The sequence below is a fragment of the Lycorma delicatula genome, chromosome 13 (assembly GCF_047948215.1).
Source record: "Lycorma delicatula isolate Av1 chromosome 13, ASM4794821v1, whole genome shotgun sequence".
Taxonomy (NCBI): domain Eukaryota; kingdom Metazoa; phylum Arthropoda; class Insecta; order Hemiptera; family Fulgoridae; genus Lycorma; species Lycorma delicatula.
The window spans coordinates 40,606,028-40,630,185 of NC_134467.1; the positions used below are offsets into that span (position 1 = coordinate 40,606,028).

Here is a 24,158-nt window from a genome sequence, read left to right on the forward strand (position 1 = left end):
TAAGTTTTAAATCTGTTAAAAATTAAAAAAACACAACTGCAAAAAAATATATTCGTCCACGTCCAGTGCATGTGAAATGGCTCAATGGCCTAAGTTTCAGGCCATTGAAATTAGTGTGTGAACGCTGTATGCTAATATAACTTCTTTAATTTTTCTATTTAGCCTCCGGTAATTACCTTCAGAGTATGATATGTATGAGTGTAAATGAAATGTAGTCTTGTACAATCTCAGTTCGACCATTCCTGAGGTGTGTGGTTAGGTTAATTGAAACCCAACCACCAAAGAACACCGATGGTGTTTAGTTCAACACTCCACGATCTAGTGTTCAAATCTATGTAAAAATAATTGGCTTTACTAGGGCTTGAACTCTCGACTTCCAAATCAGCTGATTTGGGGTGACGCGTTCACCATTAGACCAACCCGGTTGGTTATATCAATATAACTCTTTCTTTTTCCTAGCCTCCGGTAACTACCGTTTTTAGATAATACTTCAGAGGATGATATGTATGAGTGTAAATGAAGTGTAGTCTTGTACATTCTTAGTTCGACCATTCCTGAGATGTGTGGTTAATTAAAACCCAACCACCAAAGAACACCGATGGTGTTTAGTTCAACACTCCACGATCTAGTGTTCAAATCTATGTAAAAATAATTGGCTTTACTAGGGCTTGAACTCTCGACTTCCAAATCAGCTGATTTGGGAAGACGCGTTCACCATTAGACCAACCCGGTTGGTTATATCAATATAACTCTTTCTTTTTCCTAGCCTCCGGTAACTACCGTTTTTAGATAATACTTCAGAGGATGATATGTATGAGTGTAAATGAAGTGTAGTCTTGTACATTCTTAGTTCGACCATTCCTGAGATGTGTGGTTAATTAAAACCCAACCACCAAAGAACACCGGTATCCACGATCTAGTATTCAAATCCGTGTAAAAATAGCTGGCTTTACTAGGACTTGAAGGCTGGAACTCTCGACTTCCAAATCAGCTGATTTGGGAAGACGCGTTCACCATTACACCAACCCGATGGGTATATGTCAACATAATTGAGTCCCTCGAATATTACGCATAGGAAGGTGAATGTTTTGAATAACATTATTAGGCTCAACTCAATTTTGGCGAAAGCGACCACAAACAGAAAAATTTTGCTGAGCTTTAAATAACTCTACAGTTGAGAGGCCGTAAAACAGATACTGGTATTTTTGTAATTTCCTTTCGTTACTCATTACCCTTAATTAGAAGTAGTCAAATAGAGTTACGGTCACTGAGCAGTATTTTCTGAACCCATTCCTATCGTCTGGAAACAGTTTGACCCACATCAATTCTTCTGCCGTTTGTTCTCTCATAACGCTGATGGGAAACGTTGTTTTACGCAACTGATAAATAGGAATGTAAGTTATGCGTACATGATAACTTTACAATGATAAGACGATGATGCACATCAAATAAGTGCTGTACATGGATTTTACATCATGTTTAAGTAGAAGTAATTATTATTACAATTAACATAAAAAGGCAAAGGCTGCAGCTTCACTGCATTGTTTCACATGGTGGGTTTTCTTGGAATCTCGTGATAGGCAACACATGTGGCTTATGGAATACAATGCTTCAATTATTCTTAGTCATATAACATATATATATATATATATATATATATATATATATATATATATATATAGTTTTATAAAGTAAATCCAATGTATATTAATAAGATGTTAGTAATGATATTCTTACATTTAAATTTATCCTGATCTGGCATCTTGCTTGCACTAATGTAACTAACTGTTTGGATAATACCTGGTTTGTATTGTAAAATAACATGTATACTTCGTCCTTAATAAATTTAGTTAAGGTTTTGAAGTTACATCATACAGCTGATATGCTTATCACATGCACAAAGATTCATTGAATGTACATTCGGTATACTCTGAAATAAATGGTGTATATTTCATCGACTATTAAATGTATCTGTCAACTTTTCAAAAATTATAGTTAAAGCGTGCTGTACACTTCACAACTTTGTGCGAGAGAGAGATGGTTTCCGATTTGAGATTTCTTTAAGTCTCATGGGCTTTGAAGATGTGGAACGACTGCAAGAATTTGTCCAGCAAGGAGGGCCAATTCTAAATTCAATCTGGGACAAATTCGCTGAATACTTTGTAAGCGAAGAAGGAAAGTTAGATTGGCAATGTGGTTTAATTTAAGTTTCAACTGTAAATCTGAATACAAAATAAATATACTAATAATAAAGTGTTTGTTAACTTACCAATTGCATTTTTTTCTTTTACTGATTTTTCATTAAAATCTGGTATAAATTTTTGACATATAAAAAATGCCCATAGTTGTTTTTCTTTATTTTATGACTATTTAACTTGCTTTTATAATTCCAAATACACTCATGGTTTTTTACTTCACAAATGAATAATTCTATATCTAAATTTTCAATATCAGTCATTTTTCAAGAAGACCGAATTCAAGACAAGACTACTGACAAAGCTGTAGTGGTGGAGAAGCCAACGTAACTAGTCACATTGTACGTGAGTGGTGGGGAGAGCAGTCGAAGCGGACTGCTGTGGGAGCGGTCCATATAAGGCTGACTGACTGCTCTGTTGCAGTCGGCAACAGGGCGAAACTCGACTGCAGCTTTCAGTTACGGCTGCTCAAAACGTCCATGTATTGTGAACGTGATTTTATTATTGAAAATGCAATCTGTCCAACTGCGGCAGCTTGTAGCTGTCGACCCCGACTGCTCTGAGCTGCCCTTAGGTTCATTAATTTAAATATAAAAGAAATCAGTGAATCCTTAATATGTTAATCTGTAACTTACTGATTCTTTTATTATGCAAATATTTTTTGCATAATTTTTTTTCCCAGGCCCTCAGGAACTGAAGGTAAATAAATGGAGACTTATATTTCAGAAAACAACAAATACATGGAGAGAAATTCTGACTGACCCATAGTTAAAAATAAAGGAAAAACTTACACAATTTTAATATATTGTATGTAGAATACTGAATCGATATTCTAACACTGGAAAAAACAATATTCTAGTATTGAGTTAGGATTCTAAGTACAAATTTTAAAATGTGAGATCTGCTTCCTGTTAATTAGCTTTGTGAGTGTAGAGTTATTAAGATTTTGCTTACCTTTTGGTTTCTACTGAACAAGAGGAATTTACTCAACGTGTAAATTATTCTATTATAAAATGGCAAAAAAAAAGTGACTACATTTTTCTGGGATTATGAAGTTTTATCTGGACATGGAATTTAAGTAATATGTATGCAGTACCCAAATTATTTTATTAGTATTTTTTTAAGGTTGATATCCAAGAAATTAAAACATGGACTTTGAATATAAAAATTAAGATTCAGTTGCTAATGATGAAATTCCTTTCTCTACACTTAAGTCATAAATGTTATTATTGTACAACAAATTTAATCAATAAATCTTTCATTAGTAGAAGAATTATCAGTAACTTCAAAATCTGTTATTATAATTCTGTAAAAGAAACTTTAGCAGCACTTAATTTACAAAATTAAAGATTAATTTTTTTGAAAAAGGTTCAGTAATAGATTTACAAATTCTTGAAATACATGTATTAATAATAATCAGCGTGGTTGAAATTCTCTTGAGCTTCAACTGTTGAAAACTACTGAAACAACTATTACCCAGCAGAATGTATTTTAAATAACAGAAGTTTTTGGTCAGCTATTAACAAATGCAGCACTCATAGGGCAGAAAACATTCTCATACACAAAATGTTGTGTATAATAAGTGTAGTAGACACATCTGTTGAAATGTTTGCAATGTCATTACGAACCTGGGACCAATGGATGAAAGGCCGAGATGCTACCACTCATGCCACAGAGGCCGGCAATTATTCATAACTTAGTAACTATATATGAACTGTTCCAACCAAAATATATTTTTTGTTGCTTCACCATTTTTTTTTTTTTTTATACGTTATTTCCATATAAAATGGCAGTCTAAAACAGGTCTTTTTTAATTATATACTAAAATTAATCACATCACAAGGCTAAATATCATTTGAAAAAGTAACGCATCCACAAAGTAGGAGTCTACAGCACAGACCCATCAATTTATTTCTGTGACCCATAACCCTGATCAGTAGCCTATTACTGTTTCTGTACAAGCCTGTAGGAACTTGTAGAGACACAACCCTGTAGCTGACACACTTATTCTTAATTGCTTTCAAAATTTACTATTTATTTAGCTTTTAGTTTTTATACGGTTAATTAACTTATCAATTATATTTAATTTTAAAATTAACTTATCATTTTTCTTTTTCTGCCTACGGAACCACATAATTTATTACTTAAGAGTATGAATGAGGATATGTATGAGTGTAGTCTTGTACAGTCTCGGGTTGACCATTTCTGAGATCTGTGTTTAATTAAAACCTAACCACCAAAGAACACCGGTATTCAAGATCTAGTATTCAAATCTGTATAAAAGTAACTGCTTTACTAGGATTTGAACCTTAGAACTCTCAATTCGAAATCATGATTTGTGAAAACGCATTCACCATTAGACGAATCCAGAATGGATGGAAACCTAATCTAACCTCACCTTTTTTTTTTCCTCTCCACGGATCAGATTCCACAGTGAAGCATATCACAATCTGGGGGAGTGTCCTTTCGCTCTAACGAGTCTCCCCCTTTTCTGCATGCTCATTGCCTGAAATTTCTATGACTGTGAATCCAGCAAAAGTTCACTGCTATATTGTCTTGTCATTTGATTTCAGTTATCGTGTGTAAGGCACTTATGGAATCCGAGAAAACATGTCAAAATGTTGGGCTAATTAAACTTAAGGCCTTATTAATAGCAAAAAGCTCTGCAACAAAAATACTGGTAATGCTGGGGAGGCCAAACATGTATTGTCTATTGTCAACCACAAAAACACAACAGTATCACCGTTTTTAGAGCCATCGATATAAACTGTTAACATCTGGAATCAAGCTATCTATAATATTCATCATTCAACATCAACATAGTAAAGTGAATCAAACGCTGTAACTTGTAAAATGAAAAGTGACATGCCCGACCAAGATTTAAGCCAGCATTTTCTAGATATGCTACCATTTCGCTACGGTGTTCAGTAGAAAGCAAAAATACTCAACAATTTAAATGTTTTCAAGCTTACTTCAAATCAGGATGGTAGTTAATGTCATACATACTTTATTGTAATACTACTCTGATAATTTTAAAAAAATAAATAAAAGGTAAAACATACGCACACGAAATGATAACTGGTTGTAGGGTTAAATAATGACATTTGTTACTATTACTGAGTTCATACAATACTGGCATAACAAACTAATCATCACTGTGATCTTTATTAACAAGTAAACAATTTGTAAAACCACCATAACAGCTTGAATAAGTTTACGCAAAAGATGTGTATATTTTATCTTTCAAAATTATTATTCATATGAAAATCAGATCAAGATATAATATTAATAAATACAATATTTTATTACAAAACAAAAATCTTTATTAATAAATGAATTTTAAAAACTGTCATATAAATTTTATGTATCGCTATTAATATAAAGGAATACATCCTTTTAATGTATGAAGTAATGTTAGCAACTGATTATTAACTTTGTGAAGGAAAACAAATGTAGAAATATATAAAAATTATACACAATGAAAAAATATCAATAATAATAATTTATAAAAATCACTTACCAAAAACTTTCAACAACAAATGTTGTTGGTAAGTGGTTATTATAAATTATTAATATTATTGTATAATCATACTAACAGGCCATGTTTGATAAAAGTATTAAAAATATCCTTAGTTAAAAAATAAATAAGAGAAAATATATATATATATTACAAAATACTTTACTATTTACTCCGATAGCTATAATGTATACCGATGCATTAGTTTTCTTATTATTACTATGTGACACAAACATTTAGAATGTGTAATAATATTTAATTTATTACATTAATCAATTTTGTAAAACAATTTATTTAATGTTTTTTTATTACATGTGATATTACAATACATCTAAAATAAGAAATTATTTCAGAACGCTAGGTTAGATTAAATATAAAATAAAACAATTAAATATATCAGGCACACCAATATATAGATTGTATATTTAGCAAGTTAATAATGCCAATCCTCATTATCAAATGTTGGAAAAAAGTTTAAAAAAATCTACAATGATATACAGTAAAATCGTGGTGATCCAAACTGCCGGATAATCCAGACTGATCCGATCTTTATGAGAGAAGTTTCTGAAAACACACATTTGAAGAAAAACGAGAGTAGATTTAACTCTCGTTTAGTAAGATGACTAATTACTTTTATTATGATTAAGCCTATGTAGTACACCATGCTACTCCGTATTTACAGATGTGAGTTAGCCAAAATAAATATTTCATATTTATATTTACTCGTGCACTGGTTTTCAACAATTTTAAATCTCAGTCAAATTTGATTGTTCATAGTCGTAGTTTCATTATGTATATGTTAGACGGCGATATAGAAAGAAATTGATAACTTAAATGTTTAAACAACAAAAAAAAAACTTACAGAAATTCTTAAAACAATCAATGTAAAAGCAACGATTTATTTTTGTGCCACAGCTTGAGATGAAATTACCAAACTGACTCTTAAAAGCTGGAAAAATATTTGGCCAGATGTCCCAATGGAAGAACCACTCGTGTCTAATTTAACTGATAAAGGGAGCGACACTGACAAAATCTTTGTTCAGTTATTTCAGAAATTGGAAGGCTGATCAACAGTAAATAATGAAGACATCGCTCTGTGGGGAATAAGTGATAACACTGGGAATGAGATCTTGAACGAAGATGAGATTGTGAAGGCTTGTTTGGAGTCGTCCTCGCAAGTTAGCCAAAATGACAGCTCTCAGACAATGAAATTACAGAAGACATAACTTGACCAAACCATTCTGAATCTGTGGAATTGATGGAGTGATTAATTACCTATTTCGAGAGACAAGAAGACACATCACCTGACAAACATTTAATATTAAAATGTTTACAAGTTTGGGCAGCCTGAAAGCACTTTTCAAATTTAAAACAGAAAAATATTCATGATTTTTTCTATTGATAACTTACTGTATAAAGGATGTACTGTTTGAAGTTATTCACAAAGTTTTTGTTTTTATGTTTTCTAAGTTTAACATTCTTTGTAATTTGCATACACTAATTACATTTCTTTTTTTTTGTCTTCAGCCATCTGACCGGTTTGATGCAGCTCTCCAAGATTCCTTATCTAATGCTAATCGTTTCATTTCAGTATACCCTCTACATCCTACATACCTAACAATTTGTTTTACATATTCCAAACATGTCCTGCCTACACAATTTTTCCCTTCTACCTGTCCATCCAATATTAAAGCTACTATTCCAGGATGCCTTAGTATGTGGCCTATAAGTCTGTCTCTTCTTTTAACTATATTTTTCCAAATGCTTCTTTCTTCATCTATTTGCCGCAATACCTCTTCATTGTGACTTTATCCACCCATCTAATTTTTAACATTCTCCTATAGCACCGCATTTCAAAAGCTTCTAATCTTTTCTTCTCAGATACTCCGATCGTCCAAGTTTCACTTCCATATAAAGCGACACTCCATACATACACTTTCAAAAATCTTTTCCTGACATTTAAATTAATTTTTGATGTAAACAAATTATATTTCTTACTGAAGGCTCGTTTAGCTTGTGCTATTCAGCATTTTATATCGCTCCTGCTTCGTCCATCTTTTAATTTTTAATTACATACTGTAATTTTAGTAGCTACACCATGTAATTCCATGCTATTTACTGTAACATATACTAAACTGAGAAGTATTTGATCAATTATTACAATATTGCAGTCATAAGCAGAACTCCGGTCGATGCATCTAATATCCTCCAGATAGTCTAACTTTCACAAATTCAGACTAGGTGCGGTACCATCAAGTTCAGATTAGCACGATTTTACTGTACATCACTCTTACTATACTTGTAACAAAACCAAATACATTTTTATGTCAAAACTACAATGAAGCAAGCAATAAATTAACAATATGTCTATCAAATAAATATTTAGAAATACAGTATAATATATCATAATTAAGAAAAGCACATTCACAAAACTGATCTGAATGTTCAATACTACAACAATTATTCAAACCGGCTTCATATTTCTTAGGGTCATAGGATTTAATGATTTTATTTGTTAAAATTATTCGGTCTAAAGAATGTGTTAATTGTTTTTTACTTAAATCGATCTTACATTTCTTTATTTTCATAAGAATTATATCATTATAAATTGGAAATAGCTGTCTAATTTGCTCATCATTATAGTAAAAAAAATTATCAGATTCTGAAATTAGATTCATTTCAAACTTAGATAGTTTACAACAAAATTTAAAAAATGATAATTTATCAACTATATTTGTAGACTGCATCTTAGTTAATTCAATTTCACACTCATTAATAAAATCACAATACTCAATATTGTCTGTTATTGCACTATAAGTTTCTAACTCCTCACGATTATTTACTAAAAGAAAATGTTTTATAAATGGTTCAACATACATTCGATCACAGCTATCACAATTACGCAATACAGAGATAGTTGGAAGACACTCATAATCATTTTTAATGTGAACATTACCATACACAATTAATAGATTGATAATTTCCGGTGAACTAGTGTAATGAAGCGGTGTACACGAAAAAAAATCAGCCAATTTTGCATTACCACCATTTTCTAAAATTGCTTTGATCAATTTAACATTTCTATTTCCAATTAAAGCAAAAATCAATGGTGTTTGTAAGTATTCGTCAAAAAAATTTATATCTAAACCACAAAAGAATAATAATCTTTTAATGTAAACATCTGGAGCGTTGGTAAAAATATTTTCAATAAGTTCTGAGTCATTCTTTAAAAGTTCATTACGATCTGAGATAAACAAAAGTGCAAGTTCTGCATGATTAATAAATAAATGATATAAAAATGTACTACGAAATTCATTAACCTCACTAATATCTTCTTTACAATGTAAAAGTTCTATTACAATCTGTATATCTCTTCGATCATTTAAAGCATATGACAAAAGTGTTTTATCTTCATCAAGATTTGCCCCAAATTTATGAACACTTGCTCCATACTCTAGTAGCAAACACACATACTTATCAACGTAATATTTTAATGAGAATGCATAATACAAAGCTGTATGGCCTTCTACATCAGTAGCATCTATAGAGGCACCATTCTCCATTAATGCAGTTGCATTTTCTACTTCATTACTTTCGGCATCATATATTATAGAGTACATTAATGGCGTTAAACCTTTATTATCACAAACATTAACATCAGCACCTTTCTGAATCACAAAGTTGACATGTTCTTTGTTATTTTTAACATGTTTCAATATATACAATAAAACTGTACTACTATTTTCATCGTGAGTGTTTATATTTACACCATTATCAATAAGTATTTTTATTACTTCTTTAAACATACTAGAATGAACAGCATGCTTTAATGGAGTTAATCCATTATTATCGATTACATTAACATTAGCTCCATGTTGTATAAGTTTAATAACGATACTGACATTACATTCGTATTTTATAGCATAAATTAGAGGTGTAAATCCTTTATTATCCGTTGCGTTAATGTTGGCCCCGTTACGTATTATATTAAATATAATATTTTCATTCATATTTAATTCTATTGCATTCATTAAAACTGTCTGACTAAATTCATCCTTTATATTTACATTTTTTCTATTAGGAATAAATTCAGCAAAAAATTTATTGTCACATTTCTTCGCAACTTTTATATTAAACCAAAATCCATCATGACAGTCATTTATTTTACTGAAATCGGCTCCTTTTTTAATAAGTACATTAATTATATCTTCATCATTAATATATATAACAGCATAACGTAAAATCGTTCTGCCAAACATGTCCACTGCATTTACATCGGCTTCTGCGTTAATCAATAGAGCGGTAACTTTGTTATCATTATTTTTAATTGCAAACATTAGAGGTGTAACTCTATCCAAATCACATTTATTTACATCTGCTCCAAAATTTATCAATTTATTGATTATTTCTACCTCATAATTGTTATTTATCGCACATATTAACGGAGTCACTCCATGTTCATCGATCGCATTAACATCTGCACCATTATTGATAAGTACAGATATAATATCTTCACCTCTATGAAGTTGCAATGCCATAAATAATGGTACAGCAGTATAATCATTTTCACCATCGTTAAGGTATTTCATCTCATTAACATTTGCACCGTTATCAATGATTTCTATAATACAATCTACACTACAATTATTTTTAAGGGCTAAATATAAAAGACGATTACATACTTTATTCAGAGTATGTGGCATGAATCCAATAAAAATTAGTACACCTAAAAACTGTTTAATTCTACTTGTTTTAGCTACTACAGTAGTTAAGAAGTTGTCTTGTAATGAATAATTTGCTTTACCTTCATAAATATATAGTTTTCTCTTCATAAGTTCTAGCCATAAATCTTCATCTGAATTCAATGGTAATTTCATTAAAGGTTTTTCCCAATAACAATTCTCGGCATTGATATTTGCACCTGAATCCACCAACAATTTAATAATTTCAATATCATCACCGCTACAACAATTACTTACTGCTATATGCAATATTGTATTATTTTCATCATCGCATATTTCATTTACATCTGCACCCATTTCCAAAATTTTTTTTACAAAATTTAAATTTCTTTTACTCTTTATAGACTGTAATAGTGGTGAAACGTGTCTTACATCTGTATCATTTATAATTCCACCTCTATCAATCAATTGTTGTATTGTTTCGATACCCATACAGTGCATAATAGCAACATTAATAATCGATGTTAAAAGGAGGGTAATATCAAATACATTTTTAACATCAAAATAATCTAATAAAGCTATTACCATTTCTTTACTTTTTGTCTTATAAAATAGGTAATATAATTTAAAATTTGTCATTACCCTCTTGATTTCATTCGTATTACATTCCAATATTTCAACAACCTTATTGACATCATCGTCGACAATTCCTTCAATGATGTTATCATACCACATCTCTATGTCAGTATTTGAAGAGTGTGAAGTACACTTCTGATTTGATTTTACCAAAATTTTTAATCTGAAACATGAAATTAAAAATATTTTTACTTTAGATTTACTACCTTACTTTAGATTATAAACACCAATGATAGAATTAATTTTTTTATTTTGAAATATTTAAATAGTTTTTAAAAAAATGTAACGTTACATTTTTATGGACATATATTTACTTCCCAATATAAAAACTTGATGACACAGTTGCAGGAGTTTCCCATCACGTGGTTTTTTTCTGATACACGGTTTACACCCACAACTAAATTAAAAATACATCAGTGCTACGCTAGCGCTCCTTGTGGTGATAGGGGGTGGTACTATTGGCGGTCTACCCATTTAGACACTAGTTTAGAGCATGGGGTGGGGATGTGATTTTGCGAACATTTTTTAAAAAATTATTAACAAATGTGCCTAAGAAAAAATATGATCTTAATTAGGCAAAATATTGAGATGCTGAGGATGATGACCTTGCTCTACAGCCTCACCCTGTTGACCTTTTTAAGTTGAAAATTTAATGGCATCAGTGCCCCATATACAGAAGTAATCTGAATTTGGGCAAAATTGGTCCAATAGTTTTGGAGATATAAGGTGATTTAGAAAGTGACACTGAACACACACAAACACACATGCGCGTGTGTACTTATGAATACATTTTTTAGGTTCCTTAGGTGTCAAAACATCAAGATAAATGAAGACAAATGATCGATGAAGATACATCAATCCAAATTGGATTGATTACAATACTTTCCCTTCCACAGCAACAGCTCTAATTGCAGTGCTAGGTAGGAGTAAAAATGTAATGTAAAAGTTTAAGCAACTTTGAACACTAAGTAAATAAATATATATATATCCATTTAATATTATATTCATACTAATTTATCCATTTTTTCCCAATAATTATTATCTAAAAATAGTCTCTGAACCAAATTATACATACTATATACAAAACAGAATTACAAATATCTTCTTACAATATTTTTTTTATATCAAAAAAGGTTTATCCCATTCAAAATTTTTTGAAAAGTTTAATGGAACTGTCAGAAATCATAAGTATCAAGTAGAGTATGTTTCAATAGGTACAGGGTGATTCAAAGAAACGGGAAATTAAAAAATATAATAACGTTAATGAAAAATTTTTTTTAGAAAATGAATTTTATTTCATGTAATTATACAAATGTTGCCATTTTAGGATACACACATTTTAGTTTATTTTTTAAAGATGACATCTTGCAGGTGACCTCCTCTTCTACGTAAACACTCACAAAGTCTCTTCGTTAAATTGTTCACAGTTTGACGTAACATCTCGACTGGAATTTTGGGAATTGCTTCTCGGATCTTTGCCTTCAGTTCTTCCGTTGTAGCAGGTCTACTGTGGAACACTTTGCTTTTAAGGTGACCCCCACAAAAAGTAATCGCAAGCTGAGAGATCAGGAGATCTGGGAGGCCATCTAATGTCACAGTTTCGTGAAATGACACGTTGTCCAAACGATCGGTGTACAGCTGCCATCGATATTCGTGCAGTATGTGACGTTGCTCCGTCTTGTTGAAACCAGGCTGTGTTAAGAATCGGTGGAAATCTCTTTTGTTGTTCCACAACAAAGGTTTCAAGCACGGCTACGTAACGAGCCGACGTCATTGTAATCGCAAGACCGTTGTCATCCTCTAAAAAATAAGGGCCATAACACCGTAAGATGACATAACACACCACACAGTCACTTTCTGGCTATGCAACGGACACTGGTGTAGCTGCGTAGGATTTTCTTGTGCCCAATATCTGAAATTTCGCTCGTTAACAAATCCACTGAAGTGGAAATGCGCTTCGTCTGACATCCACCAGTTCGTGTTCGTTATCATTTATCTTCTAAAGCATTACATTACAGAATTGTGCTCGCACAACTGCACCGCTCGGTTTCAGTTCCTGGACGAACTGCAACTTGTATGGATGGTATTGCAAGTCCTTCACTAACATTCTTTGAACACTTGAACTACACAATTGTAAAGATGCTGAGAGACGAAGGATTGACCGATGTGGACTTCATGTGACAGCATCTTGTAAACTTGAACATTCTGTGGTGTACGGATGGTTTGCTCACGGCCTGGAAGTTTCTTTTTCATTGCCGAACCGGTTTCCTCAAAATTAGATATCCATCTTTTAATTGCATGTGCTGATGGAACATGGTCGTGCCGTCCCAGATTAAAATGACGGTGAAATTCTCTACGCGCTCCCTCCACACTGTCATTGTTTTTGTAAATCGCTTTGGTAGCAAATGCATGTTGCGCACCACTCCAAGGATCCATGACAACTAAATGGCAGGTTAGGATAGAGAGGCTGGCGCCACTTATCAAGTGGTACCAATCGCTCACGGCTACCAACACAACTTTCAAAATTTCCCGTTTCTTTGAATCACCCTGTATAACTGGAAATGGGGTGAGTAGGTCGAACAGTTGCATTCAGGAAAAGTATTAAAGAATAAAAATTGGAAGTTTCTAATTAAAAAAAAGAAGAAATTAATTTCCAATACTGGAAAAATGGTAGAAATTATAAATGTGCTGAAATTAGAAATATACCGCCAATTTGAATAACTCTCCCCAAGTTTTTCATAGTGTTTCTAGTTTATGAAATTCCAAATGTTGATATAATATTACCTGCTATATACAGTTGCCAGCCCCTAAATATAATTGCTAGTATAACAGAAAATTCCAACCATCCTTCAAAAGTTTTTTCAGACTGAAGTCAAAAAATTAGACAACTGATATTGTATCCCTCACCAGTAATTTTTTTTTTCAAGAATTTAAAACAAAATGTTATATTGTTTCTGGTTATAGTGTGTGTAAAAAAAAAACAGTTAATAATAGACATTTTCCCAAAACAAGTTTAAAAAAACACGGAATTCAATATTTCAATTAAATACATGTTGTGTATATTAGAATGTACACATTTCCATGAGAATTATTTTTAATATATTCTTTATTGCAGATATAGGGAACATTTTAATGAATTGGCTAAGCAATTAAAATAAAAATAGATGAATATTAACAATTATAAGAAATTTAAATCAGTAAAATGTACATAGTTAAATCTTTATTTATTATATATATGTTAAGTGCCATAACCGTAACACTGGTGACCTGATGTGAATCACAGATCACTCTAAAAAATTATAAAATGATCCTTAAGAATAACAAGCATACCGTGCCAATTTCCTAATGAAAAATAACAATAAAATTATTTCCCTCCTTCTTCAGTTGAGAATATATCTGCTTTAGATCTGTAAACATATGTTTACATATAGGCATGACAAGCTTGATGAAATGCAAGGAATATTAAGCATCACAAATGACATCACCATTTTAAATTCATCATAGGGAATGACTACGTAGTGAACATCAGTATTTATACATTACTTGCTTAATATGTGTCACAATATCACAATTATAATTAAGAAGGGGAAAATTGTGTAAAACAAAACAATTACTACTTAAAAAAAGGATTAATCAAATTTACCACAACATATACAGAGTGTCCCATATAAAACGCAACCTACCAATGACTCAACCATGAAATTTTAAAAGTCAAGCTTACTCTCCTACTTGTTACTGAAATGGACTTGTCCAACATCTGAAAATCGCGGCGACGCAGTAGAACACTACCGATACTAACAACAATGCAATCATAACGTTCAGTGTATCGCTAGAGACAAGATGGTGTCTTCGCTAAATGAACGTGTTTTCATTGTTGAGTCATACTTCAGTACCAAATCAGTGGTTGCAGTGCAAGATTTCTTTCGCCATAAATACCCAGATAAACCAGTTCCTAACAAAACATCAGTATTAAGGTTAGTTGCAAAATTTAGAGTGACTGGTTCTGTTACTAACAAGGAACCCAAAAGATCTGCATCAATGTTGAATACAGATACCACTGAAATCAAAGACCTATTACTCGCCTCGCCAAATAAATCGATCAGACGTTTGTCTGCTGAAATTAATTTTGTCTAAATCAACTATTCATCGGGCGACCAAACAATTACAATTACGACCTTATCGTATTCAAACGGTTCATCGACTTCTTGAGCCCGACAAAGAAAAACGGCTACAATATTGTCAACAGTTCTGTCAATTTCTGCGTGAGTGAATTAACGTTATGGATTCGTTATTTTTCACAGATGAAGCGCGGTTGCATTTGGATGGCTACGTAAACAGCCAAAACAGTAGAATCTGGAGTGCTGAAAATCCCCACGTTTATCACGAAAAACAATTACACCCGCAGAAGTTGGGCGTGTGGTGCGCGATATCGCGGAAGAAAATAATCGGTCCTATTTTTTTCGAGTACACCATTAATGCGGAACGATATCAGCATATTTTATTTCGGTTCATCGCACTCTTGGAAGAGGAAGACAGACACTGCTGTCTACAACATGACGGTGCGACATCGCACTACGCAGGTTCAACTTCTGATTTCGTCGAGGAATTCTTTGGTAATCGTGTTATCGATCGAGGCTTGTGGCCACCAAGATCTCCAGATCTGACTGCGGCGGATTTTTTTCTACGGGGTTACCTGAAAGAAAAAGCCTACAGAAACAAACCACTAACACTTGAACGATTGAAAGTCAATATTGAACAAGCTGTATTTAATATCCAGCCACAAACTTTGAAAAAAGTTGCAAGAAATGCTGTAAAAAGAATTGAAGCTTGTATTCAAGAAGATGGCGGCCACTTCCAACATTTACTCTAAATGTAAGGTAATGGATGGTAATAATAAAAATTACATTTACATTTACACATGCCTTTTTATTATTTCAATACCTACCAATATAAGGTTTGGTTGTGTTTTATATGGGACATCCTGTATATATTCATAACTACACTCAGCTTCCAATCAAAATGGGAAATATTTTTTTGTTTAAAAATGGCAGTTACTTTCAAAGCGTATGAAATTTTAGCAGTGCATTCATTCAATTATTCTGGCATTGAATTATCAAAGATAATAAAATTTGAAATTTGTAGTAATATTTTTTTCATGTAGAAATTATAGGTATTAACTAACATTTCCTCAAAACAATTTCTAATCGATATTCATAAAATGAAAGATCTAATAACAATGAACAACCAGATTTTATAAAATAAAAAATGTACTTGTATATATAACACAACCCATGATATAAAGAGCATACTAAACAACATTTCTATTAACTCAAAATAAGTTAATAATTTCATATAAATGTAGGTCTGAAAACATTTTATTTTTAGATTGTGAATCTTGAACAATTTTTTTAAAATGTTGTAATAAATGTAGATTAATAACAAATTGCTTTTTCATGGATACAAAAATTTTATGGTTTTATATGTAATTGATTTGAATTTAAAAATAAACCATATTTCAAAGTTTTACCTGCATCTACATAATTTCCATTATTTGTTAAAATTCAATAAATCAACTCGAAAACACTTTTTTATATGTTCAGAGTTAATAAACTTAACAATAAAATCTATAGAGAATTTAACTTAGTAAATTTCATCTTAACAATAAACGTTTTTAAATCAATTTTTACTGAAAGTGGAATAAGAAAGAGTGAAAAGATACTGAAATTCTACACAATAAAATCATAATTATAGATATTTATAAAAACTCAAAAGCTACTGACTGATATGATTTTAATTATGTACATCAAATGACTATAGTTTCAGTTTAGAGGAAATTGTGGCTTCTATTGATTAAGGAAATTGTGAAAAAAATATATTATCACCACTTTCTTATTTTAACATCCTGTTTGTTCTGTAACCATAATATCATTATAACAACATGACTTTGATACTGAATGTATTCCAGCAAAATAAAGATTTAGAAAACTATCATGATTTAAAGAAGTATACAGAAATACCAAAAAATTAATACTTACATAAACATGGACAAAATGAAGCAAATACAAAACAAAAATTAAACACTCATATCAGAGACTTTATTAAATTTAAAACGATGTAATTGTATTGGACTCCAAAAATTCAACTATTACATATAATGACTTTTTCGTCACCATTCGCTCGCTTTCCTATCCATCATTTACACAAAGCCAAACTACTTTTTACCGAAAGCTTATAAAAAAGAAAACAAGAGATTATTTACCAGAGTTTTTTTTACATATCTAACCAAGGAAAGTAAAATTAAATGTGTTCCCTCTTTTGAGAGGCATTCACGTACCTTCAGTTAATAGTTTCTCTCATTATTATAAACCTTAATATACGTATGAAACACTTACAGATAATCATAATATTAAGCCTAATAAATAATGGTTCATGCTATTTCATGAACCATGGAATTCCAATTGTAATAATTAATTCAGTTTTTTGCTATTTTAAGATCGAGTGATAATAAAAGATGTCCCAAAATGAACTGATATTTTAATTTGTCACCACTTTTTCATGGAAAAACTAGAGTAGCGATTTTCATACGTTACCAGTAAATATTAGGTTAAATTACAGAAAAGTACAACAAAATGCAGAAATTGTAAAAATTCACCTTAAAAATGCTGAAAATTTTACTGAAACTGTTCGCAATTTTTTTTTTATGGTTCGAAACACACATTCTTACAACTACGTCGCAAATTTAATCATTAAATTTGAGTCAACTAGTTCAATTCTAAACAAAAAAAAAAGAATGGCCATCCTCGTACAGCTTGTTCAAATGAGATCATAGCCGGTGTTAATGAAAGTCCTTCATCATCATGTTCAACAATTACACATTTCCAGAAGTTCACTTCAACGAATTTTGATGAAAGATTTGCATTTGTTCGCTTACAAGGTTCAGTTGACACAAGCACTGAAATCACAATATTATACAAGTCACTGGGCATTTGCAAATTAGATTCTGGAAATGCAATAAGTCGATAACGTGTTTTTAAAAAAAATCATTGTTAGCGATGAGGCATATTTTCTTCTTATCGTTTTTATTAATAACAAAATTGTCAAATCTGGGGATCAGAAAATTAAAAAAAAAATTGAGAACTTCTGTGCATCCTTGAGGGGGGGGGTCATAATTTTGGACTGAAGGATCGATTGGACCTTACTTTAAAATGAAATTGAAGATGTCGTTGTTACTGTGAATGGAGTTTGATATCACAAGATGATTTCAAACATTTTAAGGCCTAAAATTAATGCTGTGTATGTGGAAGACACATGGTTTTAACAGGACAGATGTGGCAAAGTGCCACAATGCCGATGAAATCATGCGGTTTATTGCAAGAAAAATTTAATGGTCGTGTTATCTTGCAGCGAGGTGATGTGAATTGGCCGCCAAGATGATGTGACTTGACACCATTGGATCTTTTTCTTTGGGGTTGTATTAAGATTAAAGTGTAATCAATAAACCACAAACAACTGAGTACCTCAAAGAAGAAATTCGACACTACATTGCCAACATTTCCCAACAATTATGTCAACATATTTTGGAATATTTTTTTCAAAAGAGTGAACATGTTCAGTCAAGGCCAGGGCACTCATCTGTCAGATGTTTTTTATCACGCAAAACCTCCATGCACTATTTTCTAATAAACAAAAATATTATCAATTATCAAATAAAAAATGTATTTTTATTAAAAAACAAAATGTCAGCTCATTCTGGGTTACCTTTATATGAAATCCCTCTATATGAACAGAATGCAAGTTAAGCGATAATGAAAAAGATAAAAGTCTGGCATAAATATGTTCAGCATTAGACATATGTTTTTCTTAAACATAAAAGGGCTGGGAAGAGTTTACAGCACAAATGTTGTAAATTTACAAGCCACATAAACTTGGTTCATAATTAAACTTAGCATGCAAATTTCTTCAGTATCAATCTTTATTTGTATTGAACAAAAGCAATTTGCTGGTATTTTACTTTCATTAGTTAGTAACCTTTTATTGAAAAGCAGCCCTTTCTAAAGCTCTTAAACTCAATAGCAAATGAGATCAAATCTGTATCACAGACACAAATAACAGGTCATTTTGCAAGTCAATGTTTTATTAAAAAGGCCTAGAATGGACCCTCAGGGAATACCATGAGCAACCTTATTTCAATTCTTAGATGATTCCATTTACAAAGACTACCCACCTCTACAATAAATAGGACTTATAGATGCATTTATGTAAAGCATTATTGCTAGTGCCACCATAATGCAAGCTTATTAATACATACTCATGAGACAATACCTAATGTCTTTTTTTAAAATCTAATAAGTTTATTTTTTGGGACAAGATTTGTCCTTCCAAAAATAAAAGAGAAAAAATATCAGATTGTTGCCACATAGTTTAATATCTAATTTCAAAAAACACAAAAATTTATAATCATACGGACACTCAGGAATTTTTTTTTATATATGCAGCAGGATACAAAAAAGAAAAACAATGAGATGAATTTTTTTATATAGCAGCAGACCCGGCAATGCTTTACTATTGTTATATCTGAGTAGATATATAGATTAAATGAACATAATTGAAAGTTCGATAAAACATTAAATAACTAAATATTACAGAACATCACAAAAATTTAACCTTTCACTTTATCTCTTTTTCCATTTTCCCTCATTTCCGCTTTCCCTTGTTTCCTTTTACTCTTTTCCTTTTTTCCCTTTTCCCCACATGTAAATTGGTCCAGTAGTTTTTGTGTCTATAGCAGACACACATAAAAACATTGCCTTTTATATATATATATAAAAATATAGAAGAAAGTCTGTATATTTGTTTCATAAATATCTTGACATTGGCACCACCAAGGAGGTACAGTTTTTGCAATTTTTTTCTTTTACATAACTAATATATATTTTGAATACGAGCCAAATCAGACCATAAATGAAATTTTTCCAAATATCTTAACCCCTTGCCCCACCTAGCAGGTCCATTTTTTGCAAAAGTATTTATTTTCACGTAACTAATATATATTCTGAATAAGAGCCAGATCGGACCACAAATACAATTTCTGAAAATATCTCAACCTCAGTGTCACCTAGCAGGTCCAACTAATTCAGAAACCTTTGCGGGGAATGCATATGGAACAAACAATTTATATATATATATCATATATATATATATGACTGACCTGTTGATCCAGGCGAGATGATATAATTATTATTGTGAGGTTCATTTTTATGTTTCAAAAATAAAAAAGCGGCAAGTACTGCAAAAAAAAAAAAAAAAAAATAGTCAAAACTGCCAACAAAATATTTGAAATTGTGTGTATTGTGAAAAAGTTTATCAAGTGTGTTAGTGATATAAAAAGTTCAAAAAAATGCAAAAATTATATAGATCAATGAATTGATATGTACAGCTGATCCTATTCAACTTCCTAAACACAAAACAATGAAATTAAATCTCATTCTAATTTTATGTAGTTAGATTCCCACATCTAGATAATGAAAACCAGAGAAACTATATTAGCTTACGATATAACTGTTTTGATATTTTATAAAAAAAATTTTTATTAAAAGTTAAAAACTATCATCCCCTTAATTTATCATCAGAAATATATAATTTTCATTTTTAATTAATTATTAACAAGCAGCTATAAAATGATTAAAAACAAATATAATGCGCTAACTAACTATACGTAACATGTTTAGCTAAATTTACCTGAATATTTTAATCTTTATTAATTGACATATGCAATGTTGGTAATGTGCAGTAACACTGCCATTGCTAGGCTTGATTGAATTGTTTTTTAAAATTAATATTTATGTTTATACAGACACAACACATCTTGAATCTTTTGACAGTTTTATAAAAAAAAAATCACTTTCACATATTTAAAAATTACTAAATATAATCGACATTTTGTAGTTATGTTATCTTCACAATCCTACTTTTATTGTTTATTTCATAGTAAATTTTGGCCAGTTTCAGATGATGTTGATTTTATTTAATATAATGCTTTTACTAAAGTGGAAATAAAATGAAAATGATTCAAATGATAATATATTGCATAACATAGTTTTTTTTATAATTTGATGTACAATCTAATGAATTTCTAATTTTTTTTGTGAAAATATTGAAGAAACACAACAATATTTAATTTCTTTGGGTATTAAAATTCTGAATATTTCCTTTAATTTGATATACTAAATATTAAACACAAGATAAAATTAGATTTTATCAATGATTTTGAGATGCAGACCTTGTACAAATAATTTTTCCATTTGGGATATGATTAAGACCAATTTCTTTCACAGCTTTTTAAAGTTGGACAAAATTAGAACCGTTACACAGAATATAGTTTACTTATTTTATTGTTGAAAGCAGGCCTTTTAACTATATTTTTCAGTTAGATATATAACACTGTTATACCAAACAGTATATTACGTTAAACATATAGTATTCATTATCAGTCTTGATATTTGCCCTAAATAATAATTATGTATTACAAATCTAAAAAGTTTAAAACTTTTAACATAATAACACTAATAAAGAAATACACGTGAAACAATTTATTTTAAAGCAATAGAATTCACAAAGTATAAGTTGCAATGGTGGGGTAAAATTGACAGAAAATTACCTAATTTTTTAACAATTAGGTAACTGGAGTATCTGCCAAACAAGGTCTTATTTGAGCCAAGCAGGGCTCAAACACCACTGAAAATTATTTCTAGTAAAAACCAACAATAATTTTAAAATATACAAAAATGGCTGAGATATCTATAAATATTGTAGAGTAAAAATGTGTAAACATGCTTTTGAAAAATTTTAATTTTAAAATTATAAACAATCTATCAATGTGTAATATACCTAATGTTTTACACTGATAAGAACGCTTAAATTTCTTTTTATTTTACATTTATAGAGAAAAAGGATTAAACAAATGTGCTTAAATTTTACAATTATTGACGACTGAAACCGTCAGTTAGAATGAATTTCAACAAATTTTTATTGTAAGAATATACTAATTGTACTATTAGTAAGATATACATTGTACTACTTAGTAACAATTAATGATGGTAATTTTTTATCTGCTTTTATCTTTTGTCATTAATATAATAATTATGGTTACACCCTGGATTTTGGATCTGCTGGTCTTGGGTAGATTTGTCATGATCTGAATTTATTTACCTATCTTACCCGGCTAATCTTTCTAAAAAATACATTTAGGAAAGTATTCAAGGTTGTAATTTAAAATGAAAATAAAATATATATTTTTAATTTAATCAAATATTTTCCTTAAAAATTTTAAATAAATTGTTCACTCATGACTCTTCAACAGATTCTCCATACAATTTCTTGGGCTTTCCTCATATTACAATATTTTGAAGTTAACTTACTTCAACTTTCATAAAATTAAAATACTCGTGATCAATATAACTTATCATGTCATGCCTTATCATAAGGCATTTTTTATGCAGCTGATTTTTTGATCTGGATTAATTTTACTGTTACTTTCTGCTGGTTAAAAATCAGTAATGCAACATTTTAATATAACAGTTAATTAACTACAGGAAATAACAAATAATATGTTGCAATCATTTAGAAAGATTGATATTTAGCATTTCGTGCAAAATAATTAAATTATTTTAAAAAGTAGTTTCTCTTTTATCAACTAAAACATCCTGCAAGCACATGACCAGCAACAAAGTAAATATCCCGAGTTTTAAGGTTAGGCATTAGAAAAGAAACCTTATAATACTCTTCAAAAAAAATGGTACAGTATAATTACGTGAAATATAACTATCACATATTATAGGCCCAAAAAAATAACTGCAATTCACTAATAATTAGAATTAAATAAATATTATAATTTAATTTTCGAAATTGCTTTTATCAACTATACGTACATTGTATAGTTACATTTTATGAAATAGTGGTTTCGTTCATGTAAATTACCTGATATAGAAAACATCAACACATCCGCACGTTACGTCTAAACAAACACGTGACGTTATCAAATCCACAATATCCAAGCATGTAACAACTAATTTCAAATCAGACCTCGACGAACGACACTAGCACTTGTGACCAGCAACTAAACTATACTCTTTTTTTGGGTGGAAGCATTGCTTCTTTAATAAAGAATTTAGTTAACAACCAGTTACCAAATCTAAGTATCACGGATTTAACTAAATGTAGTAATATAAAATAAATTAAATTAAAAATCAAAACGCCCAATATCACACGTAAAATAGTAAAAGGTACTTTTCCAGAAGATGCCCGCCATGTAGTTTGTTATTAGATGGCGCTACTGAAACGCTGTTTTGAAGTAAGAATATAAAATATAATCTACCCGAACTCTCTAAACTTGACAAGCGATGGTTGGTTAGTTATATTTTTAATTTTAATTTATTTATTTTATTCAATATATCGTTTCAGTGGCGCCATCCACGAAATAACTAACTACATGGCGGGCACTTCTATAAAAGTACCCTTTCTTTTTCCTGTTTAGCCTTCGGTAACTACTGTTTAGATTATTCTTCAGAGGATGATATGTATGAGTGTAGTCTTGTACATTCTCAGTTCGACCATTCTTGAGATGTGTGGTTAACTGAAACCCAACCACCAAAGAACACCGGTATCCACGATCTAGTATTCAAATCCGTGTAAAAATAACTGGCTTTACTAGGACTTGAACGCTGGAACTCTCGGCTGATTTGGGAAGACGCGTTCACCACTAGACCAACCCGGTGGGTTCTTATATTGCTTCCTGTCTTCAGCATATCTTTAGCTCTTTTCTTTAAAAGAGCAAACTGTCATAATATGCAGCTGATTCAGATCTTTGAAAAATCTATGGGCTATTTTCATATCTTTAAGACTCCTTATAGACAATCAACAGGAAAAATGATAATATCCGAAAATCACAAGGAAAGAACTTGTCAACCCTGTGAAACACTAGTCATTTTACCTATCCTGTGGGAAAATCCAGTAAACTAATCTCACTGGCAAAAACTACAGCAAGTTGTTGGGCCCCAGATCAGTTGACAACTCATCAGCGAAATAGAACACACAGACTGTTAGTTATTAATTGGTTTAAAAACCTGAAAA

At 30.8% G+C, this 24,158-nt stretch overlaps 1 protein-coding gene across 4 annotated transcripts; it reads right to left on the bottom strand.

Annotated features, from left to right (window-relative positions):
* Positions 1 to 5,984: 5,984 nt before the first annotated feature.
* Positions 5,985 to 23,242, bottom strand: LOC142333640 (uncharacterized). 4 transcript variants are annotated; one of them, XM_075381003.1, is made up of 3 exons: positions 23,007 to 23,242; positions 20,239 to 20,316; positions 5,985 to 11,193 (listed from the first exon to the last, which is right to left on the bottom strand). In XM_075381003.1, the coding sequence occupies exon 3, from the start codon at positions 11,127 to 11,129 to the stop codon at positions 8,046 to 8,048; it is 3,084 nt and encodes a 1,027-aa protein (XP_075237118.1). In that variant the 5' UTR covers positions 11,130 to 11,193; positions 20,239 to 20,316; positions 23,007 to 23,242; the 3' UTR covers positions 5,985 to 8,045. The 4 variants fall into 4 exon arrangements, with proteins under 4 accessions (XP_075237118.1, XP_075237119.1, XP_075237120.1 ...); XM_075381004.1 differs by having other exon boundaries at positions 22,958 to 23,082; XM_075381005.1 differs by lacking the exon at positions 20,239 to 20,316.
* Between the last annotated feature and the right edge of the window lie 916 nt (positions 23,243 to 24,158).

Bases quoted from the DNA above. Each gene is read 5' to 3' on its own strand.
- LOC142333640 (XM_075381002.1), bottom strand. From the start codon at position 23,022: ATGTTTTCTATATCAGGTAATTTACATGAACGAAACCACTATTTCATA. The intron at 11,194-22,957 runs GTACGTATAGTT...TTCATGTTTCAG, and splicing joins ATAAAATGTAACTATACAAT to ATTAAAAATTTTGGTAAAAT.